Source organism: Anneissia japonica, unplaced genomic scaffold, assembly GCF_011630105.1.
Source record: "Anneissia japonica isolate Jap-2015-1 unplaced genomic scaffold, ASM1163010v1 scaffold287704_len1198815_cov201, whole genome shotgun sequence".
NCBI classification, from domain to species: domain Eukaryota; kingdom Metazoa; phylum Echinodermata; class Crinoidea; order Comatulida; family Comatulidae; genus Anneissia; species Anneissia japonica.
In genome coordinates this window covers 1,048,495-1,059,105 of record NW_022731578.1, presented here as the reverse complement: position 1 = coordinate 1,059,105, position 10,611 = coordinate 1,048,495, and the positions used below count along the sequence as shown (strand labels likewise).

Genomic DNA, 10,611 nt, shown 5'->3' with positions numbered 1-10,611 from the left:
CTTTTTTAAAGCTACGTTCACATCAAACCCTGATTCAGGTCTAGAGTCCGGAGAAAAAATCGTTAAAAATAGGTTCAGTGGTAAAGAATAGGACCGTTCACATAAAATTCGTACGATTTCCAATCTGGACTCCGGAACGATGGATCTGAGATCCATTTGCATCCTGAAATCGTACGTTTTCTTTTCTTGGACCAATCAGCAACAAGCTTGGTTGGTTCGAACCAATCAAACGCATACTTAACTTGAACAACCGTGTTCCGTGCACGATGTGAACACAGCGTTCAAAAAACGTAGCAACTCACAAGTTTTTGTCCGGGCTACGGACCGGATCCGGGCTTGATGTGAATGTAGCTTTAATGGAAGGCATATTTAAACAAGTTTAATGGCAGGCACTAACAGGCCAATCCAAAAATCCCAGGTAAAAGACGCATCACACTCTATTCTCTCGCGTGTACACTGAAAGAAGCATAAACTAACATATAAGTTCTGATTGTTGTCATGTACTAAACTAAATAACAAATAAAACAGATTCGCTAGTTTCGCATTCTGTCCACTTCTTTAATATCATTTCTAATAAAGTTGTCATTTGAGCACAAACAACTTGATTATACTTATATTTTAAATATAATCTTTTTCAAGTTTAACACAAATTAAAAGTCTCCTATAAATACATATTATACACATGCATATCAAATACAAATTATACTGACTGCAGACGACACATAATTTGTCAAATGTACGTAATATTATTACAGTCTGCGTGTAATTGGTATGTTTGTAGTATTTATACAAGATTCATACAGTATAAATTATACCTATATTACATAGTACACATACAGTATTCAATATCCATACAAAATATAGAAGCAAAAGCCTGTTTATAGTCAGCGTTCATATGCTGTATAGTATCCATACTATTAATGTGAGTATGCATAGTATTTATACAGCATGAACTGAATCCATACATACATATCATAAAGTGAATGTGGCACAGTATATGTACAGTGTAAACACATTATACAGTACATACTGGTAGTAACACTGTTAAGCTCTATTCACACTGTTAAATATGAAAATGTGAACAGAGCTTTAAGACGGGCATGTGCAGTAAGCATACAGTGTTCACGTAGTGTGTACAATTCATACATTATGTACTGTATAATAGTGCACATACATTTGAACAGTATACACTGTACAATATAAAACATCCACATATGGTATGCATACAATGTTAAAACAGTACACTTTATACTGTATACTGTATAAAGTTACAATGCAGTATTGATATGTAAAGTACTACACATATGCATACACTACAGTGCGTATACTGTATAAAACTTCATATCCCATGTATATAAAAGTTAAGTTCATTTTCTATACAGTATAAATATAGGCCTAGAATTCATACTGCAAAGGTATGCAATATATTGTCAGCAAATATGCAGTATAAAATACAGTTAATACAAACTGTTATAGAAAGAGCCCCTAGAACATACATAGTTTATACAGCATGGGTTAACATACAGAATGTATATATAACATATTAATATAATATCATATGTTTTACTCATACATATGATATTATATTAATATAATATAATATCATATGTATTACTCATACAAGGGGCTCATACCATACAGATTCTATATTAGCAAACGTAGTTATGTTTTCAAGAGGATGAAGATTTAAAGCACAAGAAATACATTCATTAATTAAAAACAAAGAAACATGTAATATTAATAATTAAAATAGTAATCATTTAAAAGTACAATAATAAAGAAAATATAAGTTTTTATAATCATTGAAGAGTTCACAATATTGGTGAAAATTAAATAACTTTTTTTAAAAATGCCAAGTTACTCACAACATGATCAATATCCCATATTTTTGGCTTACCCACAGAGAGGGTAACGCAGGAAAGAAAAAGTGAAGGTGGAATGGGAATGTGGGGGGAGGGGGGAAGAGAAGGCAAGGGAATTATTAAGAGAGGATGCAATGGCAAGACAGATTCTTCCTTCCTTGTGTAGATTAACCTGTTTTTGAAACTCCTCTGTGAATAAGTTCTGCGAATATTCTATACCAACATTATTAATCATATAGCCATAATCTCACATCAATAAAGTATTGTCCCAGTTGAGTCATTAAATTAGAACCCAATCTATTAAAAAAGCTTTTATCCATTCTACTCCACACGTTCCTATCCCTATTTCCAGCTGGTTTAAAGCAGTCTGTACAGGTACTACCAGTTTCATAACTTAACCACAAATTGTTTTTGAAATACCTTTTACCATCTACAATGAAAGCCTTAAATGGGCATCATTAGACTTATATCTTGTTTTTATACCTATCTTTATTTATACCGTAATCTTGAGCCATTGTAAATTTATATATATTTATATACTAAGAGTAACGAATGTTTTTATGTAACGTTTTTTCAGCATGATTGTAGGAGTACAAAATTGTAGAATTGTTTTAGCATAAATTTTTTGCAGTCTAAACGGTAACATGCAAATGGAAAGTAGCTTGTAGTAGCATGCTTTTCTGTTATCACTGGCATATCTGTCATCTTGTAGCATGCTTTTGCTGCTAGCACTGTGGTATCAGACATCTTGTAGCATACTTTTACTGCTAGCACTGTGGCATCTGACATCTTGTAGCATGCTTTTGCTGCTAGCACTGTGGCATCTGACATCTTGTAGCATACTTTTACTGTTAGGACTGTGGCATCTGACATCTTGTAGCATGCTTTTACTGCTAGCACTGTGGTATCAGACATCTTGTAGCATACTTTTACTGCTAGCACTGTGGCATCTGACATCTTGTAGCATGCTTTTGCTGCTAGAACTGTGGCATCTGACATCTTGTAGCATACTTTTACTGCTAGCACTGTGGCATCTGACATCTTGTAGCATACTTTTACTGTTAGGACTGTGGCATCTGACATCTTGTAGCATGCTTTTGCTGCTAGCACTGTGGCATCTGCCATCTTGTAACATGCTTTTACTGTTATCACTGTGGCATCTGACATTTTGTAAAATGCTTTTGTTGTTATCACTGTGGCATCTAGCATATTGTAGCATGTTTTGCTGCTACCACTGAAATCTTGTAGCATTCTCTTGCTGTTATCACTGAAGCATTGGATATCTTGTCTATTAGCTACCTGATGTGGTTTAAAAGGTTCAATACAGACTTCGACTCCTATTTGGAAAAAGGTAAAATGAGACCATGAGCTTAAACAAATACTGCACCATAACAGAAATAGTTACATATGTATATAAAATTACATTACTATTATTACAGTACTATAACATTTAATAATAATGATGATGTAATCCAATCTGGGTAAATAATAATAAATATAGGCTTCATCAATACCTGCATCGAAGGCTTTCAGAGGCTATAAAAATAAGCCTAATGTGTTGTAATGGGTTTGCATAAGCTTCATAATTAGGGGGGTTGCAGGGGCTTTCAAAAAGCTTGCATGGTTTCATCAGTAGTAGGGTTGTAGGGCTTCTCCAGTACTGTAGACTTGGAGCAAGTGGCGGTACTAGCGAGGGGGCAGAGAGGGCAAATATCTGGGGCCAACACTGCTTGGAGGGGGTTCATGAGTATGACTTTTGAGTATTCTTACAGGGGCTTCATTATTCCACATGAATTTGTTTTTCAATTCCAGTATGTTTTAAAATTGATTCATAAATATTCCTGACACGGTTTATTCAATGAAATATTCTATTATTGTACAAGTCAGCTTAATATGCTTCAGTGTTAGTGGCATTCTGCCTTCAGTAAAAGACCGAGAAAAAGCTAAAATTCCTTTTATTAGAATGCCTGATGCTTATCTCTTCTTTGTAGATAAGTTAGAGATAATCCAACACAAGCAAACACTCCCTTTCTGATGCACAACACTCCTCAATGATTAATTTTGTTTATTTGACCAGTGCTATTTGACTGTCAATAATAATAATTTCCTGAATTACTATCATGTATTGTGCGACATATTTTAGAATGCTGTCATAATAAATCTAGTTGCAATGAGTGCGTTGTAACCCGTCCTGCATACCAACGACACGCTTGTTTTCAATCAGTTTCCAAGCGACACTAACACCATTCAATAATTTTATCATTAATAATCTTCCTGAATCGAAATTATGATTTTCATTTCAATAAATCTTATGAAAAATTCAAAATATATTAGAAATACAATAATATAATAGAGTCACAGTTTTGAGAATGATGTTTAAATGATTTGTATTCTTTGTATATGTACTAGATTTAGCAATTTGAACTGGACAGACAACTGTATTTCAAATGTGAATTGCCTACTGTACTGTAACAGAAACATGAAAAAAATTATTAAACTTTGTTATATCACATTGCTAGATGCATCTATGTGCTCACTACAATTAGTGAAACCAGTTACTACAGTATCATGTGATTTAAAATTAACATGAATGTAAACAAACAGTAAATAAAAGTTAAAAAATAATTATATTATTATATTTTTCATAATTGCTTAAGTATCCTCACACTATAATGTGATGTATTGTTGTATTGTTGTATTCTTCTGTAAATTTGCTATGTTATACTATGGATCCGAAATATAGATTTCCGAAATAAAGAGAACATATTATATTAAATAGCTGATATTAAACCACTGAAGGAGGAAATGACCAAATATTCTTCAGCATAACTATTGTTCTGAACATGATTTGTTATGAAATTCAAACTTTATTACCAGTAGACAGCTTTAGTGTTGCTTTGAACACTGCAATGTACCTCTTGTTAGACAGGTTTATGAGATTTTTAAGAGATGTTTCCAACATGGAAATGCTTAGGCGAGACTTTTGTTTTGTTTAGTGAACCCGCTGACTGCAAATATTGATGATTTAGAATAAAAATAAAATGTAAAAAAATAAAATTTTTGGCCAATTAACGCACCCGCCGCCACTAAAAAAGTGTAAATTTCAGAAAAGTTTCAGAAGTTTTTCTTTATTTTATAACGCCCTCTACTGCCATGAAATCTCCAAAGAAAAGATATGTATATTTCTTCCTAATTATATAAATTTGAAGTATTTAACCATCCCATTTTACATTTACCAATAAGATTTTATTTTTATTTTCTCCTCCGTCTGGATGTTTTTGGCAAAACTCTTTGCTAAATAAGAAAACAAAATTTTATTTTATTCCGCCCTTCTTCAATAATCTTTAAAAAAATAAGTATGCGGAACAAGGAATAAAGAAGGCTAGCCCTATGTACCAGCTTTCCTCAGGGAAGAGCCCCAGGCAAAATCTCAGTTAGAAGCTCAGCTTGTTGGACAGGTTTATGATATGTTGTATTTCAATGTTTCCAACATAGAATCTGTGAGAAGATTATTTACCCTTGGGGATATTCAAATTTGGGATGCGGGGGTTTAGATAATTATTTTACATCATTTTTCTATGTGATTTTAATAACATTCTAAACCAACAACTGTTCTTTTCAAAACTACTATATCTATGTGGTGTACCACAAGCATTATATTATTACTTCGCCATGGAAACCTTCAAAAAATAATTTGATTTTAATGTTTTATGCGTGCTAGGCCCTCTGGGAGAACAGTAACATTTTACTGAAGAGGTAACCTAAAGAACAAATAAATAAATAATAATGTACCAGTTTTCCTCGGGCAAGATTCTTAAAGGTATAATTTCAATTAGTAGCTCAGCTGAATCTTACAAACACTTTCAGATAAGAAATCTTTGTGAAAACAAAATTAATTTAATGCTTGTTAGTACCGACGAAATTCCAGCTAAATTAATTCAATTAACTGTCAACTCAATAGTGGCTCCTATACCGTATTTAATTAACTTACCTTTAACTACTGCACTTTCCTAAATAATTAGACAAATGCTACAATATGCCCAATATTTAAAAATGGCAATCGAAGTGAACCAAAAACTAGAGACCTTTTTCTATCCTGCCTATTCTATCTAAAATTATTGAACGTGCGGTCTTCGACCAATTGTATCCACAAATCAATCCCAAATTATTCAAACAACAATCTGGATTTAGACCAAATTACTTCATTCAATCAGCATTAATGAACATTACAGAAAAGTTGTTAGACAACAGTGAAAATGGTGAATATATAGGTTTAATAATGGTTGATCTAAAAAAAGTCTTCAATACTGTAATCCATGGAATATTAATACAAAAATTACATACTTTTAATCCTTCTTTGTGTACTTTAATTTCATTTTTGTTGTAACTTTTGTACCTTACGTACAGTAGATCTTTTCATAAATTGTGGTAAGTTAATTAAGTTCCGTTATTAATTACTTTACTTTTGTGTTTTTTTCTTTGTTATACTAATTTGTATTATGTTAATGTGAAAACGGCCTTTGTGAAAAACGCATTTTTTGTGATTTAAGTTTTTCCCGTTTGAAAATAAATTTGTTTTTATTATTATTATATCTAAAATTGGTTTTGACTTAAGAATACAGTGCTGAGAAATACTGTAGCAGTCTGACTGACTGACCTCTGAAAACTGTACAAAATGCATTCAATTTAAAAAACGATCTTCAACTTTCTTTGTGGAAACAAGATTCCGTGGTAATAATCCAACTCCCCCACACCCGAAAAAAATTTGGGGTTTATATCAGAGGAAGTACTGTACGGTAACAGTAGATCAGACATTGAATGGTTAAGATATAGTTACTGTAACATGCTGGGTTGTCACTTCATCAATTTTATATACTTATTTTGTAAATATTTGCTTTTTGTTTCGCATCAAGCAGTGAGTGATTCACCATTTAAGGATCAAAAACTGTATAAAAAACAATCAATTACTGAAAAACAATTATCAACTAGAAAAGCCTCAAGGTTTTGATATCATCTACATCAATCAACCTCTACTCACCATCACAATAACTACTGAAATTTAACCTACTGCAGGTAACATTAGCACCTCATTATAATACATTCAATATAAAACATTACATGAATAAAATATATGAAGCCAAATTATGCTCTTTATATTGGTTAATCATATTCATGAATTTTTATTTTATCCCAATTAATTAGATACTGTATCTTAATTTCTGAATCTTAATCATAAGGAAGGACAAATAGTGGAGTGAAGTTGGGGCTTGACGTTCTCCTTAAAATTATAGGGTTAATGGTTTAAATTCTGTAAACATTAGGCTTTTAAAATTAAATTAGAATGGTTTAATTAAATTAATAATAACACTTCATTAGCCTTGCTACATTAAGACTTCAGTTATATAAAGAATTAAATTTAAATATTATTAATTAGTTTTGTAAAATTAATATTTTTAAAAATACACATAGGAAGAAAATTTAATATTTTAATATGTATTCATGTGAGACTGAAAAATCAAACCCCTGTTATAACAAACATACAACAATGACAACTGTAAATACAGATATTCAAACTTTACCTTAGTTGATCTTGATTTACTAAACACATTCCAAAATCGTAGCGTTTCATCGCCGGCACCTGTAACGATAGCCTCACCATCGGGAGACATTGCCTGAGAAGAATCAAGAAAACAACATTAAGAATATTTTTTTGCAGCATCATTATCTTCAATGCATCAATTCATAGGGGAAAAGTGATAAAATTACCTATGCAAGCATTAATGCTCATGGAGAACCATGAAAAAAGAAGAAAAAAAGAAGGGGGTTTCTTCAGATAGAAAAAGAGGTGGGTTCCGTAGAGAAGGAGAAGGTGCTTTAGATATAAAGAGAGGGGTTCCCTTTAGAGGACGGTTCAATTATGTGGATGCCTGATGACTAAGCTGACTGCTAACCTATTAAAGCAACATATATCTTACACCTACACTACAGATAGTGTTAGTTTGATAGCAATTAGGCAAAGATCATTAACTAATTTCAAATGTCAAATAAAGATAGTAGTTTTTTTTTGCTTTGGGAAAATTAAATACTAATATCCATGCCAGGCTATTACTTTAATATGACTACAAGTAATTGAACGACTGCAAATGTAGGTCAGGTATATATTAGTTCTGTTTCTATATATACAAGTACTTAAAAAAGTTTCCATAATATTTTAGAAAAGGGACCAGAAATAAACAATGTTTTGGAAATTATAAAAACATTCAGTGAAAGTTTCACCTCAATTGCGGGGTGATCACATGGCGTTAACATTGTTATGATCATAAAAACATTACAATTACTTATATTGAATAATGTACTGTATGAGAGATATTCGTGTCATCATCATTATTACGAAAAATCAATACAATATATTGTAGAACCAAGTAATGTATCTTTAAATAGTATAAAATTTTCATTTTACAACAGCTTTACAGTAACTGTAGCTCTGGTCCATTTTAACTCCAAAATTTAGTAGCTACAGTAGGACTGAATTGTTACCCAAAATGTTCTTGCTTCATCATAGCCTACCCTTGATGAGGAGTTTTGTAAAAATAAAAATGGTTTGCTATAACTGGTTTTTCAAATTCTGGTGTAGAGCCAGTAATCAGAAGTTTGTGTAATTAAAAAACACAAACAACTACGTAACAGTTAATTCAGAAATTTCGGGAAACCACCAAAGGTTTTACAATTTTTCAAGAAGTTGACATCGGCTTCTGCTTTAATTGGTTTTTTTTTGTAAGCTTCTCCGGTTGTCTGCATTCCAGCTTCAACAATGTATTATTTTTTTGGAAGTCCTCTATAGAAAGAAGGAGGTTTGCAGCTACACAGACCCGTAGCCAGGGGGGGGGGGGTTTTATGGTTCAGGCGAACCCCCCTTTTCCAGCGAACCCCCTCGAATTTTTGAATGAGTCACACTCGGATGGAATGTCCCTACCCAGCATTAAAAATCAAAATTTAGCACCTAATTCATTATTTGGTCATCCGTTTTTAAATTGTAGCAATTGATACAAGCCTACATTCATAGAATATCTCAGCTTTAGAAGTTCGGAGGATTTAAATTGAACGCAACTCCAGCAAACCATGACTTTACGATGGCTCACATAAGGATGGCAAACATCGATAAAAACCTGGCTGCCGTCTCAACTTTCACTGGCTTTGGCTGAAAGTTTGTAAGAAATGTACCAACCGGTAACGAAACCGGTCGCCGTCTACCTAGAGTAAATGGTGCCACCAAACGAAGCTAAAGTTTTGCGACTTAATCAACTAATGCAGATAAAGTTTTGCGACTTAATCACCTGATTGTGGATTGTGTGATTAGTAAATTCCATAGCCACACTGCCCATAGCGCACACTAAACTAGGTGCTGATGGAGCATTTTTGGGAAATTGAATCTCCCTTTTTCCATCCCAAACAAAATATTATTAATAAATCAACATGGTCCATCTCAGTCATCATAGCCAGTCACAAAATTAGGCTAGGAAGTTTGTTTTTAACAGCAGACACACACAACAGAATGGAGTGCATCAATCGGAGTTTGTTAATTTTTAGTGATGAAGAATCATAACGTAGAATAACTGACATTTTTCGTCCGTTGTTGCAAAGAAGAAAATGACAGATAGACCTTTAAGGTGGGTTATTGATTACAAAATCAATTAGCCTAGCCTAGATGTTGACTAGCTAAGTTCGCTCCTCGTTCATTTAGAGACAGAATTATATACCCCGACGACAACAAACTAGTGTAGGCCTAGGCCTAAGTACAGTAGGACGTACTACTAAGCCTAGGCTTTTGTTGTAAAAGTTAAAGTCCATGTACAGGATGCGCCATAGGCCTATATAAAAAAAAAAAACATTTTGTTTATTATTATTGGTTGGCCCGAGACCTAGGCAGGCATGCCAGCTTTACCGTCGAAAGTCCCAAGATTCGACGATGACGTCAGTGCACGTTTACAAACGCCATTGATTGGAATAAAAAAAGACGCGCTGAATTTTGTTTTTTTTTTAATGAAAGATAGAATTTATTGAACATTTATCTATATAAAAACAAGATTAATATTGTATAAATTGTATTTTTAAAGATTCATATATAATTCATATTTCATTTGGTAGACAATAAATATTCAGTAAGATATACTAAAAACGATTATTAATTCTGAAATGTGCATCAAATCTCAGCTATTATTAATCAGTATGTATTATGTTAACGTCGTCTTAAAATAATAATTTCAAATAGGCCTAGTATATAACAAATAATCATAATTAAAGTTTAGGTTCCCATGATGTTAGATGACGCATTGAATATGATGCTATATTTTGGCTCTGACTTCATTTAACGATGGCCCTGGCCCTGTCAGTAGTAATGACAATATTTGTAGATTTGTAGAATATATGTAGTAAAATAGTAGGCCTGCTATTATTTTGAGTGTACAAAATGAGAGTAAAGATTAAAGAAGTAGTAGTAGAACAAGAAGTATAGGAAGAGAAAGAGGAGGAAGAAGAAGAAGAATAGCCTTTTTTTGTTTCATAATAATAAATGTGTTGAGTATATTGATTATGCGACGAGGTTTTTTTTTTATGTTTTTCGGTGTGATTTAAAAATGCCAATTCTCAGAAAATATTTTCTAATTATATTATATTACCACCTTTTTATTACATAGATCTTTTTCAAAACATAACTGCTTTTATAACATTATATAGACCCACAAAAAGCTGC

At 32.5% G+C, this 10,611-nt stretch overlaps 1 protein-coding gene across 2 annotated transcripts in view; it reads right to left on the bottom strand.

Moving 5' to 3' along the window:
• Positions 1-537: 537 nt before the first annotated feature.
• LOC117115440 (fizzy-related protein homolog) overlaps positions 538-10,611 on the bottom strand; it is a 40,270-nt gene continuing 30,196 nt past the window's right edge. For both annotated transcript variants that reach the window (XM_033259237.1, XM_033259238.1), the window contains exons 12-13: positions 7,442-7,534; positions 538-3,199 (exon numbers count right to left, since the gene is read on the bottom strand). In XM_033259237.1, coding sequence (XP_033115128.1) covers positions 3,158-3,199; positions 7,442-7,534 — 135 coding nt within the window. In that variant the 3' untranslated portion in view covers positions 538-3,157. The remainder of the gene's footprint in view (positions 3,200-7,441; positions 7,535-10,611) is intronic.